Source organism: Xenopus tropicalis, chromosome 9, assembly GCF_000004195.4.
Source record: "Xenopus tropicalis strain Nigerian chromosome 9, UCB_Xtro_10.0, whole genome shotgun sequence".
NCBI lineage: Eukaryota > Metazoa > Chordata > Amphibia > Anura > Pipidae > Xenopus > Xenopus tropicalis.
The window spans coordinates 84,098,632-84,124,288 of NC_030685.2; the positions used below are offsets into that span (position 1 = coordinate 84,098,632).

Genomic DNA, 25,657 nt, shown 5'->3' on the forward strand with positions numbered 1-25,657 from the left:
CAGCAACTCTGATTCTCTCTATTCTGTACAGCAGTCCTGCCCTGCTTTATGGCTGAGATTCTAGCTATCTGTATAACAGAGCATTCTGTCACAGTGGCACAGACCCTATCTGATCCCCCCCCCCCCCCATTGTAAGCAGCAGTCCTGCCCTGCTTTATGGCTGAGATTCTAGCTATCTGTATAACAGAGCATTCTGTCACAGTGGCACAGATCCTATCTGATCCCCCCATTGTAAGCAGCAGTCCTGCCCTGCTTTATGGCTGAGATTCTAGCTATCTGTATAACAGAGCATTCTGTCACAGTGGCACAGACCCTATCTGATCCCCCCATTGTAAGCAGCAGTCCTACCCTGCTTTATGGCTGAGATTCTAGCTATCTGTATAACAGAGCATTCTGTCACAGTGGCACAGACCCTATCTGATCCCCCCATTGTAAGCAGCAGTCCTACCCTGCTTTATGGCTGAGATTCTAGCTATCTGTATAACAGAGCATTCTGTCACAGTGGCACAGATCCTATCTGATCCCCCCCCCATTGTAAGCAGCAGTCCTGCCCTGCTTTATGGCTGAGATTCTAGCTATCTGTATAACAGAGCATTCTGTCACAGTGGCACAGATCCTATCTGATCCCCCCATTGCCAGCAGCAGTCCTGCCCTGCTTTATGGCTGAGATTCTAGCTATCTGTATAACAGAGCATTCTGTCACAGTGGCACAGATCCTATCTGATCCCCCCATTGCCAGCAGCAGTCCTGCCCTGCTTTATGGCTGAGATTCTAGCTATCTGTATAACAGAGCATTCTGTCACAGTGGCACAGATCCTATCTGATCCCCCCATTGTAAGCAGCAGTCCTGCCCTGCTTTATGGCTGAGATTCTAGCTATCTGTATAACAGAGCATTCTGTCACAGTGGCACAGATCCTATCTGATCCCCCCATTGTAAGCAGCAGTCCTGCCCTGCTTTATGGCTGAGATTCTAGCTATCTGTATAACAGAGCATTCTGTCACAGTGGCACAGATCCTATCTGATCCCCCCATTGTAAGCAGCAGTCCTGCCCTGCTTTATGGCTGAGATTCTAGCTATCTGTATAACAGAGCATTCTGTCACAGTGGCACAGAGAAGGAATTATCTTTTAAACACGTGAAAATGCATTGACTAAATTTTTCTGTATATTTTTAGGTTCACACTATTTACAGGTAATTTTGAGGTTATACAGAGCAAGTGCTCACCTATAAAATCCAAGCACAAACACAACCAAGCCAAACACACACAGACAAGACTTCACAAGACATGGAGAAGAAGAGAGCAGAAGAAAGTACCACAGTGTACTGCTGGGTGGGTGAGACTGGCAGGAGCGGGGGCGGATAAGAGACTGCGGAGTACTGAACAGGTTGTGCAGAAGACGGCAGAGACCGGAGAGGCTGAAGGAGTAACAGTTGGACAGTTTGGTTAATAACAGAGGAAATGAATATGGAAACACAAGATCAGCTCTACATAGGGGGGTATTTATATGAACACTGGCTGGGAGATTCTGGCTTGGATGAAGTTAAAATAATAATGTAATATAAGCTTCGTCTCATGGAAATACGAAACATTATAATTATATATTAATTATATATATATGTCTCTCTACATGCAGCAGTCGGGGTCAGATTTTGATGGACAAGTAGGACTAATACATTTTGCCTGTTCTTTTTCCTAGCAGTTATGTTTTGATTGACAGGTCTAACACGACTCCGCCTACTGCATGAAGAGAGCCATATGCAGAGAGGGGGACAAGCGAAGGTTTGGTTAATTCAGAAACAGGACAGAAACGTTAATTGATTATATATGGGAGGCTCCTTATTTCAGTCAGATGAAGCTGATATTACATTTTCATTTTTGCCACAGATCGCATTTAATGCCCACGCACCATGGGTGAGTTTAATGAGGCTGATTTACCAATGTAGGTGCAATGCAGGTTGAACAGTCTGTTACACGTTGGAAAAGGAAAGCAGAAGCCTAATATGGTTGCCACTGGCAACTGCACTTGTGCAATTTTGCACCTGTAACCTGGCCCTGCTGTGCAGTGGGTTTAGTCTGTCATGGAATCTTCCTTCCCACTGCCCCCTCAGCCATTGTACCCCATTATAAAGCTACCCCCTTACAGTAGCTGCCTATGCCGGGGCATTTGGGCACAGGGGTCTCTGGGTATAAGCAGCTATGTCATTGGGAACATACATTACTCTGATTGGTGGGCTGATTATGGAAAAACGAAAGGGCAAATAATGTACTGAATCTGTGCGCTATTCATAGGATGCTAAAGGGGCGGCTCACCTGTAAGTGAACTAAGTATGTTCTATTCCTAGTAACTTTGCAATTGGTCTCCATTATTTATATTTTATAGTTCTTGAATTATTTGCCTTCGTCTTCTGGCTCTTTCCTACCTTTAAATGGGGGGTCACTGACCCCGGCAGCTATAAACACTATTGCTCTGTGAGGCTACAATTGTTACTTTTTCTTTATTAGTTACCTCTCTATTTAGTCCCTTCTCCTATTAATAGTCCAGTCTCTTCTTCAAAGCACTGCCTGGTGGGTGGGTACATACTAGACAGGAGAGCTGCTGAACAAAAAGCTAAATAACTGAAAAAACACAAAAATATAAAAAAATGAAGACCAATTGAAAATTGTTTCGGAATATCACTGTTAACATTATACTAAAAGTTAAAGATGAACTGCCCCTTTAATATGACAATCTGCCCAAAGCGCATTGGGAACACTGTGCTACACTGGGGGGTTTGTCTGTCTCACAGATGAAAACAAGGGGTTTCACTATGTCACTGCTGAGAAGAGGAACAATAATAAGACAAAAGTCCTGATTGGTGGGCCTGTGTTATAGTAATTAAAGAAAAAGCAGCATATAAGTCAAAATAGGAGAGAAATAATATAAAATGTTCCAAGCCTGGTTAAAGAATTACTAAATATGATAGGCCCAAACACAAGTATTTGGCTTACACAGAGGGGTGACAATGCAACTCAGATTATACCTTGTATTGTTGTTTAGGCGCAGCAAGGCCACCCGGGGGCAGTGCCATACACAGCAAGGCCACCCGGGGGCAGTGCCATACACAGCAAGGCCACCCGGGGGCAGTGCCATACACAGCAAGGCCACCCGGGGGCAGTGCCATACACAGCAAGGCCACCCGGGGGCAGTGCCATATGCGGTAAGGGTTATATAGCAGGGTGGTGTGGAAATCACATTCCCTATGCAATAACTGGGAACCTACCTGGGACAGTATGTGATTGGTGGGTTGCTGAGGCGGCACCGGGGGAGGAGGCGGGGCAGGTGCAGGCACTTGGGTCCTAACTGGTTGCTGAGTGACAGGAGGGTTGTACACAACTGGAGTCCCATCTGGGTTTATAAATGGCTGACCTGGGGAAAAAGAACACATTAATCTCTGGGAGCACTATTTATTTCTCTATATAAGTACTTGGTGCAAAGCATCACTGGTGGTTACTGAGCCACAAATATTACAATATTATAGCTGAGCTCTTTACTTCCCATCAGTAGTATATATATATATATATATACACTATATACACACACACACACACAATTATTCTATAAATTCCATTAAAAACACCCAAATAATCAATCAGTTTCAGAACCTCGGCATTATGACAATCAGCACATTTTATATTATGGAAACACTGAACTTGTATCATTTTCTTTCTAATTTCAAAAGCAAAGGTTATTATACAGCTAATACAATAAAAGTGAAACAGCACCACCTGCTGGCAATTATGGCCAACGGGCTACAGTTGGCTGAAAATTAATTTGGAGAGAAAGTACAGTCAGAAACTTGGGAATATGCGGATACTTTATAAATGTCTGGCCTGCCTGAAACCCCACCCTTAAAAGCATTTGAGTTACCTTAGTATGATGTAAAGATTGATATTCTGAGACAATTTGCATTTGGTCTTCATTTTTTATAATTTTCAGGTTTTTAATTATTTACATTTCTGATCAACAGTTTTCCAGTTTGGAGTTTCGGCAGTTAGCTGGTTGCTAGGGTCCAAATGACCTAAGCAACCAGGGAGTTGTTTGAATGAGAGACTGGTATTATAATAGGATAAGACTGGAAATGTAAAATAAGTTTTAAAAAGTAACAATAACAATAAAACTGGAGCCTCACAGGGCAATAGGTTTTTGGCTGCCGGGGTCAGTGACCCCCATTTGAAAGCTACAAGAAGTAGCAAATAATTAGATTAAAACTATAAGAAATAATGAAGACCAATTGAACATTTGCTTAGAATTGTCCAATCTATAACATACTAAAAGTTAACTTAAAGGTGACCCACCCCTTTACCTGCACACTAAAGCCAATCAGCTGATTGATCTGATCCACAAAAGGGCAAGTAACTGATGTAAGAAAATCAGCCATTGGACCCTACCAAATGAGGAGGGGTAACAAGCAACCTAAAGGCTATTCATGGCCTTACCAACCTGGCATTAATATCTGGCTTAGCAACAAGAATGTTACCCATTATAATGAAATATCTCATTACACAGCAGCAGTCTGAACTAAAGGGTAAGTTCTCCTGTGATTAAACCTGAACCCATCAGCATTATACTCATTAGCAACATCCATCTGGCTGAGAAATCCCCCCGGTACTGAGCTTATGGGCTGTTCTGCTTCCCGTAGTCAGGCAGGAGAGGGGCGGAACCTAATCTAGACTGACGCTTCTGGAGATGTACAGCGCTGTATAAATAGCAATATACCCACACACATTTGCTATTGCACTGGTCTCTATGCACAGTGCCCACTAGAGGGAAGGAGGCCATCATTGTTTGTAATGTGCCTTAAGGGTGAAGTCACACAGAGCTACTAGTAGCAGCTACTGGTCATGGCTACTAAGATAGACAATGCTGATCATTTACTGATATGAAAAAGTAGCTGCTACTAAGTAGCTCTGTGCGTCTTCACCATCAAGGAACACTTGGGTGTAAAATGAAACTGGGTAAAACAGACTGCGCAAAATAAAACATATTTCTAATATAGTTAGTTGGGCAAAAATGTCATCTATAAAGGCTGGAGTGGGCAGATGTCTAACATAATAGCCAGAACACTACTTCCTGCTTTCAGCTCTCTAACCTCTGACTATAGGGTGGAAGCCATATGGGTTATCAGTTTGTGAGCACGCAGGTCAGATTCAAATGCAAACTAACTGACCGTTATGTCCCATGTGCCCCCCAAAGTCACTGACTAACTAAGAGGTTAGAGAGCTGAAAGCAGGAAGTAGTGTTCTGGCTGTTATGTTAGACATCTGCCCACTCCAGCCTTTATAGATGACATTTTTGCCCAACTAACTATACTACAAATATTTTTTAATTTTGCACGGTCTGTCTATTTTACCCAGTTTCATTTTTACACTGAACTGTTGCTTTAACGAGGCCATATTTTATAAGATTGGGATCTTCCCCCACTATACCCATGGCGATATATGACTATTTTAATCGTTCAAATCAAATTATGACGACAGAGATAGTAGCAGTTAGATCGAGGACCGCATCAATGAGCCGACGTGGACCCGATCTAACTAAAAAAAAAAAATCTTCCCATGTATGGGCACCTTTAGTAACCAATGCAATGGGAAAACTTAATCAGCGTTATCCGCCAGATCCAAGCCCCGCCTTCTGACAATAGGAAAGAGAGCAGCATTAGTACCTGGGTTAGTGGATTCACTTACCTGGAGGCAGAACCTATATTCATATCCCAGCCCCCCTCCCATATACAAACAGACAGTACATGCAACAAGTACAGTGATATTTCTATTTATTTTTTATATTTGCACCATTGAGCCGATTGGAAGTGCTGTGATTGGGTACCAACCTGTTTGTGGGTTGATCAGAATGCTGCCCGGGGGAATGCCTGTGGCTTCCAGGGGAAGCAAAAAGAAGCTAGCGCTAGGAGGAGTCACTTGGCCATTTATAGCGCCATCAAAGGAAAGAGAATTACTAGTGCTGACAGGTGGATAGACGGCAGCGGTGCCATGGGCTGGCTGGCTTAGAGCGTTTACTGGAAGAGACTGCTGCTGCGGCTGCTGCTGGGTGTGGGACAGAGAGCCAGTGGACGACCCTACACTACTAGAAGACTCTGAACCTAAGGAAAGGAGCAATGAGAAATGTATTTTTACCCACAGGTCGAAACAGCATGCACAGTTACACATATCATGTTATGCCCGTAGCTGCCAGCCGGGTTGGACAAAACCCTGCCCTTCCTATGGGGCATGACAGAGCGTTGTCGCCCCCTGCTGGCCACAAAGCAGTAAACGACAGAGAAGCACAGCCTTGTAAGCAAAGCATGCAGGTGCTAAACATGTATATTAGTCTTATTAACACAGCAGTAAAGGGGAAATATACCATATATCCATATGTTTATTACCCATTTGCTACAAATAATACACTTAATACAAAGGTTACCCATGTAGAAACCACTACAAGTTATCCAATACAAGGATTGCTCGCTCCAGTATAAATATGGTAGATTTTCCCTTTACAGCAGCAGCTCCATGCACCTCACACTTTTGATTAAATATAAAAGGCCCACCACCCCCCATGCTTCAAAGCAATGTTCACAAATGTATAGAGGGAAAAAGAAAACAAACGCGTGGATGTTAGAGCACAACACACTGCAAGCCACTTCTGCACACTGATTGGACAAACAGCAGGAAGGGGGGGGGGCAGATAATGTAGGTATCAGAATGCCTGGGGAAGCACAGACACAGGACTGATCTGTTACTATAAGAACATGAACCCACAAATATGTCCAAAGATACATTTCTTCTGCTTCAAGAACATTCCCTGTGCTGTTTTTCGGGCAGGCTTGGGGGGGGGGGCATTGTTTGCCAATGGGTGGGATGTAACCCCCGATTGTCCTTTGGTGGGTTGTAACTTGAAAACTTAACCCCCCCCCCCCCCCCCATGAGCAGGCCCGGACCGGCAACCTGTGGGTTCTGGCAAATGCCAGAGGGGCTGCTGTAAGGTTCCATAGTCACTATTTATTGGGCTGGGGGGGGGGCTTTTTTTGCCTCTTGGTACTTGGAATGCCAGGGGGGCTGTAAGGTGCCACAGACACTCACTATTTATTGGGCTGGGGGGCTGTTTGTGCCTCTGGGTACTGGGAATGCCAGGGGGGCTGTAAGGTGCCACAGACACTCACTATTTATTGGGCTGGGGGGGGCTGTTTGTGCCTCTGGGTACTGGGAATGCCAGGGGGGCTGTAAGGTGCCACAGACAGTCACTATTTATTGGGCTGGGGGGGGGGGTCTGTTTGTGCCTCTGGGTACTGGGAATGCCAGGGGGGCTGTAAGGTGCCACAGACACTCACTATTTATTGGGCTGGGGGGGCTGTTTGTGCCTCTGGGTACTGGGAATGCCAGGGGGGCTGTAAGGTGCCACAGACAGTCACTATTTATTGGGCTGGGGGGGGGTGTTTGTGCCTCTGGGTACTGGGAATGCCAGGGGGGCTGTAAGGTGCCACAGACAGTCACTATTTATTGGGCTGGGGGGGGGGGGGGGGGGGGGGGGCTGTTTGTGCCTCTGGGTACTGGGAATGCCAGGGGGGCTGTAAGGTGCCACAGACAGTCACTATTTATTGGGCTGGGGGGGCTGTTTGTGCCTCTGGGTACTGGGAATGCCAGGGGGGCTGTAAGGTGCCACAGACAGTCACTATTTATTGGGCTGGGGGGCTGTTTGTGCCTCTGGGTACTGGGAATGCCAGGGGGGCTGTAAGGTGCAACAGACACTTGAAATGCCAGGGTCCATTTTGAATCCAATGTTTATATATTAAAGAGATTGTTTGCTTTTGAGTTAACATATACTATGATGCAGAGAGTAATATTCTGAGACAATTTGCCATTGGTCTTCATTATTTATCATCTGGTTTTTTTTTTAATTATTTCACTTTTTGTTCAGCATCTCTTCAGTTAGGAATTTCAGCAGCTGGTTGCTAGGGTCCTTATTACCTTAGCACCCAGAGAGAGTGGTTTGAATGACACACAGGAATATGAATAGGGACTGAATAGAAAGTAAAGTAACAAATAATAACATTGTAGCCTCACAGAGCAATAGTTTTTGTTTTTTTTAGCTGCCGGGGTCAGAGCCCCCCCCACCCCTCCTCCATTTAAAAGCTGGAAAGAGTCAGAAAAAAAGCCAACTTTTCCAAATCGTCTTCATTTTTCCTTTTTTACCAATTTATACATATAAATTAGTAAAAAAGGAAAAATATATATATATAGTAAATAAACCTCTAGGGTTCAATAGCATTAGCCCTCCTCTCCAAGAGGAATAGGGCTGCTTGTATATCTACATTCCCTTTTCAATTGGAAAAACCATCTCTCTGGTGACAGGACCTTCCCAACATTCGACAGGGTCACAGGAAAAATACATGTTGCCCAGGGACCCCCCCAAGTCTGTATATGTGGGACTGTGGTCTGGTTTGTGCTGTTGGGATAGGGCAGGAATAAGCCCGCTGCGGGAAATGCTAAAAAACCAGCACAGGGAATGTTCCCATCCAATAGGAGTGATTTATATATAATAAATATATGTTATCTTTAGAAATAGAACTTGTTTTAACTCATTATTACTGCACTGAGAACTCGGCCCACATTATTCCTTTATACAAGGAGTGGTGCCGCTGCTGCAGCTGCAATTTGTCAAAACACCATTAGCCAATCAAACAAACACAGAGGGAATGAAAGGGGGAAAAAAAAGAACAAAAATCGACATATTTGACAAAAGAGAGCCTTTGTTAGTTGTTTGCAGGCGAGAATGCCATTCGGTAATCGCTACAGAGAAGAATGGTAAATATTTCGAGCCGTTCTAGGATCCTGAGGACAAACAATCAATGCGGTGACCACTAGCAGCGGAATTGCAAAGGCCTTTAATATACCGTAGCCTATTAAATGGAAATAACCCGAGTAGCTAAAAACGACACCGGCAGGGGCCAACGAGCCTATTAGAAGGGCCCGCTGATACGCGCCGGCTGGGTTCTGCTTCTCCATTGTTCAGGGGAACAAGGTGTTTGAAAGCAGTGGTGTAATTGGGCCCAGTATTCCATAGAATGCACGTCAGAACTACATGTACAAGGTGTGAGGTTTCCATTTTCCCTTACTCTTTATACCTACATGGTCAGCCTGTGCTCCTGGCTTTCATAAGCAATCTGATACTGTGGGGAGGGGGGCACAAAACAATGAAAGCACTGGGGTATGGCAAGAAAGAGATTGCCACACAGCATGGGAACTTTTTTTGGGGGGTTTGGTCATAAACTTGGGCACGGGTAAGGGTGAAGACACATGGAGCTACTTGTAGTGGCTACTAAACTAGACAATGCTGATCATTTACTGATAACTGTGTCTTCGTGTGTTTTAGCAAAGGCAATTCTCAGTATTGTCTATGGCAGGGGATTTCCTGGCATTAAGTTTAGCAATGAAAAAGTAGCTGCTACTAGCAGCTCTGTGTGTCTTCACCCTAAAGGTGCCCATACACCTTCAGATCCTCTCGCTTGGCGACAAGTGATGTCACCAAGCGAGCAGATCTTCTCCCGATATCCCCACCTATGGGTGGGTGATATCAGGAGAATGCAGGCTAATTCGATCATTTGGCCCCAGGGCCATTATAACAACGGGTATAGGAAAAGTCACTCCGGGAACCGCATCAATGAGCCAATGCGGTCCCCAATCCGACTAGATTTTCTAACCTGCCCAATCGAGATCTGCCCGATTTCAGGCCAGATGTCGGTCAGGCAGGCCCGTCGGTAGTGCCCATACAGGGGCAGATTTCAGCTGCAGACTCTGGTCCTTCAGACCAATTCAGCCGCGACAGGCCTCCCCGACCAACACCTGGCATAAAATCATGTAGATTTCCATCAGCCAGATTTGATTTTCCTTCGGATCAGGGACTGCAATCAGCTTGTTGATGCAGTCCTTGGTCCGACGGTTCCTAGGGCCAAAAAAAACAAATTAGCCCATTATCGCCCACCTTTAGGTGGCCATACCAGGAGAAGAGCCGCTCATTTGAAAACCTTGCCAAACGAGCAAATCTTCCCATGTATGGCCACCCTAACAAGAGAAATATGGTTGGCTATTGAAAAGGCCTTTGCAAGGCGCTCCCCACTTTATAGAACAGTACTGTGGGCTCTTAACAGAATTTGCCTTGTTACCCCCCAAATAATCCTACTGAATGAGGCTGGTGCAGGTGTAGGCATGTTCCACGCAAGCACAAATAAAATAAAATAAGGGGGTATGCGTTGGCGGCTGTAGGTGGGAGCAAGCAGTACCTGCTTTGGAAAGCCTGCCTGTGCTTTTGCTGCTGCCGGAGCTGTCGCCCCTCGTCAGAACGGAGATGCCGCTGAAGCTGCTGGCTTTGGTGACTGCCGGCTTTAGGTTCCGGATGGAGCTGTCTGAGTCCGTGCTGCTCCAAGGGCGAGGCTCGTTGTACTTGCCGTCATTCTCCGTGCTGCTGAAGAGGCTGTTCCCCGAGCGGCCCGAAGCGTCTTTATTGATCCTGCAAATCGGCACCGGCTGTTAATAAATCTGGCGCTTAGTACAGAAATAATATAGACAGAGGCGCCGCGGCACCGAGCAGTACCTAAATATCTGCCGTCTCTGCTGCGTGCTGTTACTCTCCTCTTCTTGGATCCTGTCGGTATTTATAAGCAGACAGTCACTCAAGGGCATTACTGGCAATATAGTAATCGTGTATTAATAACCGTCACTTCATTTACTCACCTCTTATCGCTGAGATAATTCTCCTGAGACTGGAGGGGGGGGAAAATAAAAATATTTCTTTTAGTTTGCAAAGCATAAAGGGGAATCAAGTTGTAGATCTAACAATTGAGTGTAATACACATTCTCCCCTGCAGGGTGTGCTCTGGTGTTTGTAGGAGGCAAGTGCAAAAGCTTCTGCTCTACACAAAAAAAAAAAGAGACAGTCTCTGCAGCGTTAAATGTTTCGTTCTGATGCCGCAAAAAAGTAATTATTTCAAATTGTAAGAGGCCCGAGAGAAGTGTCAGCGGATGGATCGGGCAACGGTGACATTCACTGCAGGACGGAGAAGGAAGCTGTGATAATAAGGCCTGGTATTAAAAGCTCCATCGCAAATGCCACAATTACGGCTCTTTTTAACCCACGCCTACCCCTGACATATCCATAAAGGCGGCTCTGTAATTATCATTATGATGCTGGGGATCTTTAGTAACCCTTTGCCTGCCACGGAGCGGCTGCTCTATTCTCCGTGCTGCGGATCTGCCGGAGACCCGAGGGGATAATCTTCCCTCGCATTAAACAAGCAAGCGTGGAAATAACGCTGCAAAGAAGGGAGATTGCCCTGATGAATTGAAACACTCAGCACTTCTCCACGGGGTTTTAGAACGCGCAGCAAATTGCAAGGAAGCAAATGAGCATCCTGCGAGTTCAGCTGAGGTCACGCTGCTATTTACCGAGCATTAATGCTCTGCCGCATACGTAACCATTATCTTACACAAGAATACTTCAGCATTCTCCCCAATCGAGCTAATCCCAATGGAGGGAGCATTGTACAATATACAGTAATTGCTTCTAGGCTTAACATTCTTAATTAAGTTATCACTGAACTACAACTCTCCACATCAAACTGTGGGGGCTGCTAGGGATAAGTACCACCACCTAAAGGGCTGCCAGTGGCCGAGGTTATTTTGGGGCCTTATTTATCTGCATACAATACCGGTAAGAATAGCAAAACTGGCTCTGATGAGATGTTCTCACCCCTGGGGTTAATGCTCACCAGGGGCAACAGTGGCAGATATAGGAGCATAGGGAGGGGCTCATAGTAACAGGCAAGATGGAGACACTTTATTTCACTGTTGCAAAACCTGTGTCTCCTCAGTTACTCAGAAGTGGGATGCTGCTGGGAGTTGTACATCAACAACAGTTGTAAGGCCACAGTCAAATGTAAAAAAGACTTGGAGAGCAACACAAGCACCATAAAAGTTCATGGAGGAGCCAAATAAGGGCTGTGATTGGTAGGAAATCTTGTTTTTATTCAACCAAAACTTGCCCCCCAAGTCAGGAATTCAAAAATAACTCCCTGGTTTGGGGGCACTGAGAGCAACACCCAAGGGGTTGGAGAGCAACATGTTACCCCGGAGCCACTGGTTGGGGATCCCTGCTGTAGAAGATGGACCAAGAGTACACTCACCTAATGGATAGCATCTTGTGGCTGATTAGGTAACTATGTAAAGGCGGCCCATACACTGTAAGATCTGCTCGTTTGGCAAGGTCGCCAATTGAACGGATCTTCTCTCAATATGCCCACCTATGGTGTATGCCCACCCTAAGTTACGAGCCATCCAATGACCCCATACAAATGTCAGCAGAGGCCACTGGCTAATCAGGTTTCCCGTTCTAGCCAAACAGTTCTACTTTGATTCAGATGATGGTAACCGATCCAGAACCTTCATGTCAAGGGTTCTGTTCTAGATATATCTTACCCTGTTTAGGCTAATGCCCCACGGAGAGATTAGTTGCCCATAATAAATCTCTGCTACCGTGTCCCCGAAATGCCTTTCCACCGGCAACAAAGAGATTTGATGGCAGAAAGGCCTATGCATCGTTTCGGCTTTCCAAAGTTGCACAAAGATTCCTCCTTCAGGCAGCTACTCGCAACTTTGGGGCACCGAAATGATGCGTAGGCCTTTCCGTTGCAGATTCCCTTTGTCTTCGGTGCAAAGGCATTTCAGGGACACGGTAGTCACAACCAAAAACAGTGTGGGGAAACAGTAGCAGAGATTTATTGCGGGCAACTAATGTGCAGCAGTGTAGGCTATAACATTTTACCCCACTGTGTGATGCAAGGATCTAATGAGAATTAGCAAAAGGAGACTTCCCAACCAGCATAGGAACGGTTGTACTTGGACCCCATTTTTTTTTTTTTTTAGGTGCAGCAGTAATTTATTCCCCCCCCACAACTGAAGTTGAATTAGCAGTCACCCTGTAGGCCGTTTTATATGCCCCCCCCCCGGCTCAATATTTAAAGAGTTTGGAAAAGGGTGAACTTAATCGATTTGTGTCCTTTTCCAACCTAAGGATACGATGTAGCTATTAAAAGGCTAATTACCTCTTGTGCAAATATTCTCTCGCGAGCCCTCTGATACTCCTCTTCCCTTTCTTCAATCGATTTGCTCCTTCTGTCCTCTTTTAACCTCATTCGCATCTGTGTGCGGAAAAAGAATGAAAATGTATCTGGAAGCTGTAGGGACGGTTTACTTTCAGCCTAAGCTGGAGCCCGCCGGCCGCTGTGGGACTGCAGTTCTCAAGGGGGAATGCTGGGAAATGTAGTCAGACAGCAACGTAAGGCTAAAAGTTTCCCACCCCTGTTACGCAATGGACTGACCTGATTATCATCTTTATCTAAACTCGAATTATCGCGCTTGAGAATGTACCGCTTCTGAAAGTCTACGTTCTTTTCGTCCTTGATGTGTTCCTCAAATTTCTGATCTGGGCTGAAGGGGAAAAAAAAGAAAAGAAAATGAAATTCATTAAGGCGGCAATACTAGAGGGTGGCACAGCGATAGCAGAGGGCACGAGTTCCAGAAAACCAATTAGGGGGATCTGCTTCGACAGGCAGCTCTGAGCCATTCTGCCATCTCCATGCTGAAGTCAGCACTAAATGAAAATACGCCTGCGTCTCCTCTGACAGTACAATTAAAGCATTGCAGACAGGCTTCATGTAGCGCCACTGCCAGGCGCACAAAGTACAACAGGACAAGCCGCCGTGGGTAACACGGCACATTAAAGAATCAAAGTCTGTGCCTAAAAATATCACGATCTGCCCATAATAAGCCGATCCGGGGTTCTCTGGGACACAAAGGATTTTCATGAAGTATTGCAACATAAAAAGTTAATTGCCCCCTAAGTTTGCTCATAGCCTGTACAGAGAGATACCATAAAACTATAACAGCATAGGGATTCCCCTGTACTAAGCACAATTCAGCAGGAACAGCCCCCTAAGTTTGCTCATAGCCTGTACAGAGAGATACCATAAAACTATGGCACATAGGGATTCCCCTGTACTAAGCACAATTCAGCAGGAACAGCCCCCTAAGTTTGCTCATAGCCTGTACAGAGAGATACCATAAAACTATGGCACATAGGGATTCCCCTGTACTAAGCACAATTCAGCAGGAACAGCCCCCTAAGTTTGCTCATAGCCTGTACAGAGAGATACCATAAAACTATGGCACATAGGGATTCCCCTGTACTAAGCACAATTAGGCCAGCAATTCTAGTGTACAATAACCCTTGAAATATTGAAGCACTACACGGACATGTCTGCTGAGCCAAAGAACTTACATTCGTGTATTGCTCGTTTTATTCACAATCACCGATTTCCCACTCTGGTCCACATTGTGGTCTAATCCAAAGTATGCCGCCACCCGGTGCAACAGCATTCTGTGATACGAGGTCATTGGTGGAAATTTTTTACGTTGGCTCCTAGAATATAAAAAAAAAAAAAATAAATGAATGAAAAAAAGCTCGATACACGCGGATACTACAAGCAGGCCCAGCAAAAACAATATGAGAGCCACGGACAGACTTACTCATTGGTACCAATGAAATCTAATATATCCTGTTCCAGCTTCAGCAGCATCATCCTGTCCCTGCGAGGAAAAGAACAAACATTCTGATTATTATAGTTATAGGGCTGCTAAACCCCTGGGCTGGTACAGAAAGATCAGTGCATAAAATACAGCATTTCTACTTTCATTTAGTTCCCCTTTAAAACATCCCTGAAGGGTCATTTAAGTGCACTGGGCCCAAAGAATGGGTATATGAAAAGCAATAAATATATAGCTAAAGGGATAACTTTTTATATATCTTACTGAATACTTATATATTACTAAAATAATATATATAGTGTCTCCATCTTGCTATATATATATATATATATATATATATATATATATATATATATATATATATATATATATATATAGCAAGATGGAGATACTATCTGAAATACGTTAAGCTGGCTGAAAACAGCACAACATTACAGTATTTTGTGCCTGCGAAGGGGTTAATTATTAATGTAGGGTGAGTGTCTGGAGAATCGCAGGTCAGCTGATTCAGCAAGCCAATTATAGTGCCTTACCATTACTAATTAATGAATGATAATATTTCCCATAAAGATGATCTAAACAACACGGGGAAGGCAGGAGAGAACATTCCATTAGGGGCACGAGGGTAGGAAACAGACATCTATGGAAAGATTACAGTCGCCCACAGTCAGAGTAGGACAGGGGTTTCAATTACGAAGGGGCCTTAACAGCCCCCTAAATAGTCCCCATCAATGGCAACTTCCGGCAGCCCCAACCTACAGATTGCCAGCCCAGTCCTGCCCACAGCCCAGCAGGATCTATGAAAATGGCTCACTTCTAAGGGGGAACTGCCTATGAGTAGGGAGGGGTAAATACTAATGGGCTGGGGTGACTTAAGGGCAGATCTATAAAAAACGAAGAGATTGACTTTGCCTTCCTGATTACTCAGTATAATAATGCTTGGATGACTATTGCCTTCTATTATCCAGGGCAGCTGCCTATGTTGGTACTTTATTAACAGCAATTATTCAGTAATCTGCCCACCCCGACAGTATGGATGGAATATGGTTGATCTGAAGGTTTGATCCTAGGGCAAAATAACATATCGCAGGCTGCAGACCTTATATAAGACCTGATGCACTGCCCAACCCTGAGAGTGAAGACACACACAGCTACTAGTAGCAGCTACTAAAAAAGACAATGCTGATTATTTACTGATAATGGTCTCTGTGTGTTTAGCAGAGGAAATTCTCAGTGTTGTCTATGGCAGGGGATGTTCTGGAATTCAGTAGCCTTGAAAAAGTAGCTGCAACTAGTAGCCCAGTGTGTCTTCACCCTAAGAGCAACAATCTCCCATCTGATCAAGCTCCACTGGTTACGGATACCATAAAACTGTCAATATTGTCTGTCACCTCCAGTGAGCAGTTTATTATAGGTCCATGTACATGACTGGAGATCACACAGCTGTCACCCACAAAGTCCCCAAGGGGGTCAAACAATCTGATTGTCCTTACTCAGCCCCCATATGGGTGGCCTAATCAGGTAATGATCCATTAAGTTGCCAAACGAGGTGATCCTCTGATTTAAGCCAGACTTTAATAGTCCTACCCACACAAGTCTGAGGGCTAGTAACCCTCTGCGCCCCACAGGAACCTAGACGTGAAGGTTAGTGTTGGTCACTAGTATGGACTGGACTAAAGGAACACGGAGCTATGGAGAAACCGTAAAGGGAAATTAACAGTATAATTGATTTAAGGAAAGGGAGGCTGGGGCTGCTCCTACCTTGGGTTGCTCTTTAGTGTATTCACTAAGAACTCGTGCAGGTCTATCCCCGTGGAATCAGTGTATTCTTGACTGGAATCTGTAAGGAAACAAAAAAAGCAGTGAGTTTGTGGCAAGAAGGAAGCACCCACGAGACACCCCCGTGCCCGGTTTTGGGGTAACGCTAGAGAAGGAAAGCGCAGCAGACAGACCTCTTGACAGCATTTTGCGCGCCGACTTCTCGCTCCCCTTTTCCTTCTCAGACTCATCCTTCGCCGGCTTCTCTTCCTTTGCGGGGGACGGCGTTAGCTGGACTTGAGTGGTTTCCTGCGGATTCACAAATGAACGCGGTTATAACGCTTATCTTTTCAGTGGGGAAACCTCACGCCACACACACACAAAAACCTGAGTTAATTATCTATATTGTGAGAAGAACTCAATGTTCCCGGAATAATAAAGTCTCTCTTTGATATCAAATTGTATAGAAAGTGTTGCACTCAGGACATTGCCTTGCCCAGCCCTTAAATCCCCACTTGCAGCCATCATTTGCCCAACGTACTGCCCCACACACCCTGCTACCCCGTGCCCATCCAATACCTCTTTTCTCATATCCCCCTCCCTCATTCTCTATACTCTTTGCGGTTCAGTCTTCACAGTCTAAGCCCTTACCCTCCGTTAATGGTCCCATATCCTTACTGTATAGATACTGATAATATCCAATAATTTTATAGTTATATATTTTCTCCCAAGGCCCCCCTTGGGAAGCTAAAAGGCCAATGCTATTTCGGATGCCCCGTGGGTGCTTCCAGAGGTGCCCTTGGCCGGGAAAGCAAACAATTCTATTCCCCCTGCTGAAAGAGCTCTGCTGTATTAATCCTACATAGGCTGCATCCCTGGATGCTACAAAAATGGTAATTTGATGCAGTTATCCAATTCCCCCCACTCCCCAATATGCTGCCAATCTGATCAGCCTCCTCAATTCAGAAAGACAAATGACAGCAGAATGCAATTTACATCCCAACACAGAGATGGAGGCACGGAAATAAGGTCACATTAAACAGAATAAGGCAATCTCTGCCAAAACAAACTCATATCCCATATAGCAACTCAAGGTTAGAACTCTGGCAGCATGCCCCCCCTCCATCCCTACCAATGATAGGCTGCCTTTAGGATCGGGGCCACATGTTCCATTAAGTGGAAGAGAGAGTCCAGTTGACTCAGATGAGACAAGCAATATGGCAGCACCTATAGGTATAAATATTCCTTCGACACATACTTCCAAGCCTCACTCTCAAAAATAAAGTAACCTAAACACCACTCTGGCTAATTTCTTCCCTGAAGTCTCTTTAGAGACAGACACAGTGACTGCTGCTACATTTCTATCCATGTCACAGGCCCAGATTAAGCCAAAGTCTCAGTACATAGGTCATGGCAAGTCTGTGATATCGTTTGCCAGTAATTAGCTTTGTTTGCCAACTTATTAACTTTTTTTCTATCAGCTACAGGTTGAATATAGCTTCAAATTGACCATTTAACACACAGCTACTATCAGACGTCAGAATGGCAATTAGAAAGACAAATATTAAATGATGCTTATAAATGCCAATGCACAGAAGGCACCCGTGTAAATCGGGTTCACGCGTTGGTGTGGTCTTGGTGCCAAGGGGCTCCCAGTGCACAAGGAGAACGGGGTGAAGGGAAATGACCCAATTGTGGCTAGGTGGGTGCCCTGCAGGATGGGCACTGGGTGTAGGTTCTGAGTATGGCACTATAACCTTCCTGCTATACGGCTGACGGCTACGGATAAGTCATTCAGCAATGTGATTAAGAACCCGAGTCTAGGATCAATACCAACATAACCCCAAAAATGCTGTAGAGAGTGCTATTCTGAGACAATTTGCAGTTGGTCTTCATTTTTCTATTAGAGTTTTTATTAATTATTTCGCTTTTTGTTCAGAAGCTCTCCAGTCTGGAATTTTAGCAGCCGTTAACTAGAAGTTGCTACAGTTCTAAGCTTTCTTCATTATATATATAGTCATATATAGTTATTTACCTTCTTCTACTGAAGAAATGGGGGTCACTGAACCCGGCAGCAAAAACCTACTGCTCTGTGAGGCTACAATTTTATTATTATGGTTACTTTTTATAGCTTATTTTTCTATTCATGTCCTGCACTATTCATATACCAGTCTCTTATTCAAACCACTCCCTGGTTGCCAAGGTAGTTTGGACCCTAGCAACCAGATAGCTGCTGAAACTATAAACTGGTGTGCTGCTGAACAAAATATTAAATTAAAAAAAAAAAAAGACCAATTGCAAATAGCAATTACTCTCTACATCATACTAAAAGTGAACAACCCCTTCAATTAGGTAGAACAAGTAACTGTTACAATTGGCTGCCGGGGTCAGTGACCCCCCTATTTGAAAGCCAGAAGAGAAACTCAAATAATTTAAAAACTATATAAAATGAAGACCAATTGGAAAGTTGCTATGAATTGGCTGTTCTACAACATACTTGCTCTAATGCCATTTAAAAAGTGAAAATGATCCTCTATGCTCTCTGCTTCCCCTGTACCAGACTATTCCAAACTCATTGCTGATTGGTTGCTGTGTTCTAACTGGCTTCCTGGGGCTCAATCTAACCATGTGACCACATAAATGGGGTTATGTCATAAAAAGACACCAAATTTGCCCAGGAGCAGTAACCCATAGCAACCAATCAGCAGCCAGCATTTCCTGGTGACCTGTTTAAAAGCAAACATCTTATTGGTTTACCCTCCCATACAGATTGTATCTATTATTATCTTAATAACCCCCTGTTTGTATTAATGTATTCTACTGTACAGCGCTGCGTACATAAGTAGCACCTTATAAATAAAGATATACATACATAGGTTGCTATGGGTTACTGCTCCTTTTATTACATATATGGGGGTGCTTTGTAACAGGAAGAGCACAAATAGTAACAATAGAACAATCCCTCCGATTCCTGTTTATTACCTGTATGTCCGGGGGTGTATCAGCTGTGGAAGGAGGAGGAGATTCTTCACACACAGCCAGGCTCCGCACTAGCCTTAACTTGGAATTTGACTAAAGAAAGTGATTTATAATAGAACTAGAGGTCAGGAACAAGCTCTGCGAGGCACCAAAGCATTCAACAGCCAAGCCTTTCCCCTAGGCGAATATATACAGGCCGGACACACTACACAAGGCAAACCAAGGCCAATATTCAGGATATACACGCACACACAGAAATATACACGTAACACGCCAAACAGAAAAAAAAAATGGCAAAACTAGAAATTAAATATAAAAAAAGTGCATTTTTACAAAAACAGCACACGGAAATAAAAAGATCTCCAAGCACAAAGTCGGGAGCAGGCATGCGAGCATACACGGCGGGTACGGTACCTTAGACCTTTTTCCTGTTTGGGCCAAGGGCTGTACGGGTCGCTGAGGGCGGGGGTAACAGAATTTCTCATTATACAATATAGAACCATATACTGCATACATAAACCAAACAATTATATATAATATACAGGTTGGTCATTTCCCTATGGGATCAAACTCTAAATTATATCCTTATAAACGGTGCTTAGTGATGTCATCAGTTATAACAGGAGCTTAGTGATGTCATTTCTGTAACATGACTCACTAAAACATATACAGGTATGGATAAGTCTGCTAAAAAAAATATCATTTAAATGTTAATTAAACCCAATAGGGCTGTTCTGCCCCCAATAAGGGGTAATTATATCTTAGTTGGGATCAAGTACAGGTACTGTTTTATTATTACAGAGAAAAGGGAATCATTTAACCATTAAATAAACCCAATAGGGCTGTTCTGCCCCCAATAAGGGGTAATTATATCTTAGTTGGGATCAAGTACAGGTACTGTTTTATTATTACAGAGAAAAGGGAATCATTTAACCATGAAATAAACCCAATAGGGCTGTTCTGCCCCCAATAAGGGGTAATTATATCTTAGTTGGGATCCAGTACAGGAATTGTTTTATTATTACAGAGAAAAGGGAATCATTTAACCATTAAATAAACCCAATAGGGCTGTTCTGCCCCAATAAGGGGTAATTATATCTTAGTTGGGATCCAGTACAGGAATTGTTTTATTATTACAGAGAAAAGGGAATCATTTAAACATTAAATAAACCCAATAGGGCTGTTCTGCCCCAATAAGGGGTAATTATATCTTAGTTGGGATCAAGTACAGGTACTGTTTTATTATTACAGAGAAAAGGGAATCATTTAACCATTAAATAAACCCAATAGGGCTGTTCTGCCCCCAATAAGGGGTAGTTATATCTTAGTTGGGATCAAGTACAGGTACTGTTTTATTATTACAGAGAAAAGGGAATCATTTAACCATTAAATAAACCCAATAGGGCTGTTCTGCCCCCAATAAGGGGTAATTATATCTTAGTTGGGATCAAGTACAGGTACTGTTTTATTATTACAGAGAAAAGGGAATCATTTAACCATTAAATAAACCCAATAGGGCTGTTCTGCCCCAATAAGGGGTAATTATATCTTAGTTGGGATCAAGTACAGGTACTGTTTTATTATTACAGAGAAAAGGGAATCATTTAACCATTAAATAAACTCAATAGGGCTGTTCTGCCCCAATAAGGGGGAATTATATGTTAGTTGGGATCAAGTACAGGTACTGTTTTATTATTACAGAGAAAAGGGAATCATTTAACCATTAAATAAACCCAATAGGGCTGTTCTGCCCCAATAAGGGGTAATTATATCTTAGTTGGGATCAAGTACAGGTACTGTTTTATTATTACAGAGAAAAAGAATCATATTTAAAAATGTAAATTACTTAATTAGAATGTCGTCTATGCGAGATGTCCTTTCCGTAATTTGGAACTTTCTGGATAACTGGTTTCCGACATATATATTTTACAATATTGGCTACTTTATTCATTATATAATATTTATCATGACATTACATCATCTTTCCATAAGGGACAGTGTTGCCTGAGGGAAAATGATTTCATATTTAAACAGTTAGTCCCACATCTATCAGATGGCTCCACAAACTATCCATCTTTTGGGGTGGGGCGATAATCTGATAGGACAATGCTGCCATACAAGGATGCTCATGGGCCGGACAGTAAGAAAATTAGGGATGGACCAAATCCACTATTTTGGGATTCAGCTGAACCCCAGACCCTTTGTGAAAGATTTGGTCAAACACTGAACACAACAGACCCCTTGTGTCTCAACCCTATCTCCTTATAGATTGTAAGCTCTTATGGGCAGAGTTTGATTTTTGTTTTTAATTAATAACCCCCTTAGTATGATGCAGAGAGTGACATTCTGAATTGGGCTTAATTTTTTTTTTTTTTTTTGGTTACTGGGGTCAGTGACCCCCAATTGAAAGTTAAAAATTGTCTGAAGTGGCACAATTTAAAAACTATAAAAAAAAATAAAATAATGAAGACCAATTGAAAAGTTGCTTAGACTGGCCATTCTATAACCTACTTAAATACCCTTAAATGCAGCAGAGCGGTACAATGAAGGCCGCTATGTAGCAGAAATTTAAAGTTGAGCGTCTCCTTAAGTCCATAAACCCCAAGGCTGAACCCTAAAGAACCCCTGGACGCCCATATAATACCCATGAATGTTATATTGCCCTAAACGCACAGCTCTAAGCTCCACAAATACAAGTACCCGGCCAGCAGAGGATTCTGGGAAATGTATGCTGCCATCTTTGCTTAAGACGGCCAAAAACATCTTAGCAAACTCCTCTCTTGGCCTTTAATATCCCACAAGAGAGCAATCCGATTATCTCCCAATAAAACTGCCCAGGTCACTGGTTTTACAGATTAAATACTCGTCTAAATGGCATTTTATGCTCCAGGGAACCTATAGGCAAACAAGTGTTGGTGGCACTGAGAGGCGGCAGTGGGGACGGCGCTTTGCTGCCAGTTAAATACACCGGCAGAGATAACAGCCTCGACACCACTGTCTAAAAATATGCTTTGGCAGCGGCAGTTGTTTCCAGAGCCGATATCCTCGGGCAATGCAGGTTTTATAGATTTCCCCCAGGAACAGAAGGGAATCAATAACCTGGATAATTCAACCTGACATACCCTCCCTCAGCCTTGCTGACTGGGCTGTATGAATATGCCGCAGGCAGTGCAGTTAGGGCCCCCCAGTTTTATATGAACACATCTTTCAGTTGATAATAAGGGTTTGCCATTGGTGCAACATGGCGTGGGGAGGTTTGTCACTTGCAGTACCGACACACACCAGGTTAGCTGGGAGGCAGCACTGCGAGAACTAGGAATTCTGTGGCTTTCTTCTATAGACAGAAGGCTTGGGGTAAATCACCTTTAAAACAAAGCCCCACAAATGGCAAGAATGCTCCTAAAGGTGGCCATACACTCGTTTGGCAAGGTGGCCAAGTGAGCGGATCTTCCGCAGATATGCCTACCTATGCCCACTGTTTTCATTCGATCGTTTGGCCCTAGGGCCAAAGGATCAAATGAAAACGGTGGGCAAAGGCACCGTTGGATCAGGGAATGTATTAACAAGGCAACAAATTCCTCTATCCAATGGAAAAACAAAACCTACCCAATTGAGATTTCAGGCCAGATGTCCATCAAGGAGGTCTGTTGGGGGCGTCCATGCACCATAGTGGTCTAAAGGACCTATACTGGCAGCTGAAAATCACCCCCTGTATGGCCACCTTTAACCAACTGGAAGATCTACCCTTGGAGTTACACGTTGGTTTGATATAGTTGCCGGCCCTCCAGCCGGGGATGCTTAGAGCCGTATCTCAGCAATATCTAGAGGGCTGTCAGTTACCCCTTCCTAGCTTCCATTGATTCCCATTACTTCCAGGATCCACTGTTATTAGGGACGCACCAAATCCACTATTTTGGGAATCGGTCGAACCCTTAAGGTGCCCAGACATGGGCCAATTCTAGCTGCCGATGTTGGTCATTTACGTCGATTCAGCAGCTTATCTGCCCATGTAGGGCCACAAACAATGGGCCTCCCCAACAGACATCTGGCCTGAAATCAGGCAGATCTTGATCGGGCAGGTTTGATGTTTACATCGGATCGGGGATCCAATGTGATCCCCAAACCAACGGCACCTGTTCCAGTCACTCTAATTCTAATTTGGCCCTGGGCCTAACGGCCGAATTAGCCAGATATCGCCCACCCGTTTGTTTAATTTTACGGATCTGGTGCACCCCTAATTGTTATACCATTTACAGGATAGGCTATAGGACACAATTTGCATATACAAAGGGGCGGAGCTTGGGTCAGAGTGTGCGCTCTCTCTATGCCAGTTAGTGAGAACCCCCCGCTGGTTTTATATCTGCAGAGCCGCGAGCCTATTCTGTGACCTCTAACAGGGCTCGTGCGTTTCTGCCATCTTCCTGCGCACAGCCGCTATAGATTTTCCTCTGCCCAAACTGCCTATTATGGGGGGGGTCAATTAAGATCCGATATTTACACCATCCGTTCCTGTGAGTTTATTTGGTCATGTTTTCGCTACTCTGGACTTCATTTCGCAACGCATTGATTTTTGAAGGAGCGTTCCTGCTTGATCCTGAGGGCTTAATTAAGAAGGGGCTTTGTCACTTTGATTGATGAACAAAACTCATTGTGGGATCTCTTTACACTCTGACCTGCTCAGACGCTCGTCAAGGCAGAAATAAAAGGCACGAGAATAAAGTATATAAAATAAAAAATCCATATTGCTGCCCGCGGCCCTGCTTTTGGGGTGTGTGCGCCGTCCCTTTATTATATATATATTACTATACATATATTTATAATTGCGGCCGTATCTCCTGATCTCTAATTACGGTTAATCGAATGGCAGGAAGAGATTTCATTTTACCTTATGGCGGCGGCTGAGTGGCGGCTCGGAGATACAAACACAGATTTGGGGCTGCGCACAGGTTAATGCGCCGATGTTTAACGTAAAGGGAAACTATACTGACCCTACTTATCTGTCACTATGGCAGCCCCGGCGCTTGCATTAGGGCTCAATTAAAAAAATATTTTTCTTTCCGGGCCTCGGGGCTCCGCTATGCGTCTATGCTCCGCTTAATGGGCGACGCTGCAGTATGAAAAATAGACAGCATTTTTTGCCAAAGGAATACATAATGAGGATATTTAGTGCTTAGCCGCACAAACACCAAACATTTCCCTTAATGGAAAAGATAAAAACTTTGACAAATTTGAATGTCACTGTTGATGGCTGTTGAGATATTTTTCTTGTTCTTCTCTCCCACCCCCGTGACATTTAAAAATGTCTCTCATGTGAGATGTAACAGAACGAGCCATCAGGTAGCACTTATGACTGATAGCAACACTGCTGCTCATAGCAACAAATTCCTATTAAAAATGTGATAAACTGAATGCAGGGGGGGGGGGGGGGGGGTGTAGTCTGGATTGGATAACAGAGCCCCCAAACCTCTACACTGTATTTAAAAAAAGGGGGGGGTAATTTTGATTATACAGGTATGGGACCTTTTATCCACAATGCTCAGGACCTGGAGTTTTCCCAGATAAGGGATCTTTCCATAATTTGGATCTCTATATCTTAAGTCTGCTAAAAATCATAAAACACTATTAAATAAACCCAACAGGATTGTTTTCCCACCAATATGGAAGCTACGGTTTTATTTTTACACAGAAGAAGGAAAAATCGCTTTGAACAATTAGAATTCTTTGCTTAGAATGGAGTCTATGGGAGATGGCCTTCCTGTAGTTTGGAGCTAATTGTGGACAAAAGGCTTCCGGATAATGGATCCGCATATGAAAAATATATATTTTTTTTGTTGTTGTGGTTTTTTTTTTGTTTACTTACTTATATCGTATAAATATATTATGACAGCATGTCATTGTGCGAGTGATTGACCTTATGAACATGCCCCCCAAAGCCCTCCCTTTCTCTCTTCATATAGCTATTGTATCTATATAGCTATTGTATCTATATAGCTATTGTATCTATTGTATCTATATAGCTATTGTATCTATCTAGCTATTGTATGTATCTAGCTATTGTATGTATCTATATCTTTATAATATATAGATACATCAGAGAGAGATAATCTATATGAAGAGAGAAAGGTCAAGCACACAGGCCCACAATCACATGCTATCCCCTCACCTCATTAAAGGGGATCCCTTGACCATTTTTGACACAATGAACACTAAATTAGCCATCAGTAGGGTATATATTTAATTATCTACTTTTCGAAAGAGTGCTTGCTTGGCAGGTTGGCATAGTGATG

General features: G+C 43.7%; 1 protein-coding gene across 9 annotated transcripts in view; it reads right to left on the reverse strand.

The window, feature by feature from the left end:
- Positions 1 to 25,657, reverse strand: part of r3hdm1 (R3H domain containing 1) — a 79,094-nt gene that overhangs the window by 14,194 nt on the left and 39,243 nt on the right. For 4 of the 9 annotated variants that reach the window (XM_004917645.4, XM_012970935.3, XM_012970942.3 and 1 more), the window contains exons 4-17: positions 19,785 to 19,826; positions 19,374 to 19,463; positions 16,586 to 16,700; positions 16,395 to 16,473; positions 14,616 to 14,675; positions 14,368 to 14,508; positions 13,409 to 13,517; positions 13,133 to 13,228; positions 10,767 to 10,795; positions 10,627 to 10,677; positions 10,316 to 10,542; positions 5,870 to 6,139; positions 3,263 to 3,408; positions 1,316 to 1,417 (exon numbers count right to left, since the gene is read on the reverse strand). In XM_004917645.4, the coding sequence (XP_004917702.2) occupies positions 1,316 to 1,417; positions 3,263 to 3,408; positions 5,870 to 6,139; positions 10,316 to 10,542; positions 10,627 to 10,677; positions 10,767 to 10,795; positions 13,133 to 13,228; positions 13,409 to 13,517; positions 14,368 to 14,508; positions 14,616 to 14,675; positions 16,395 to 16,473; positions 16,586 to 16,700; positions 19,374 to 19,463; positions 19,785 to 19,826 (1,557 nt within the window). The remainder of the gene's footprint in view (positions 1 to 1,315; positions 1,418 to 3,262; positions 3,409 to 5,869; positions 6,140 to 10,315; positions 10,543 to 10,626; positions 10,678 to 10,766; positions 10,796 to 13,132; positions 13,229 to 13,408; positions 13,518 to 14,367; positions 14,509 to 14,615; positions 14,676 to 16,394; positions 16,474 to 16,585; positions 16,701 to 19,373; positions 19,464 to 19,784; positions 19,827 to 25,657) is intronic. The other 5 variants (XM_012970937.3, XM_012970939.3, XM_012970938.3 and 2 more) reach the window with 5 other exon arrangements.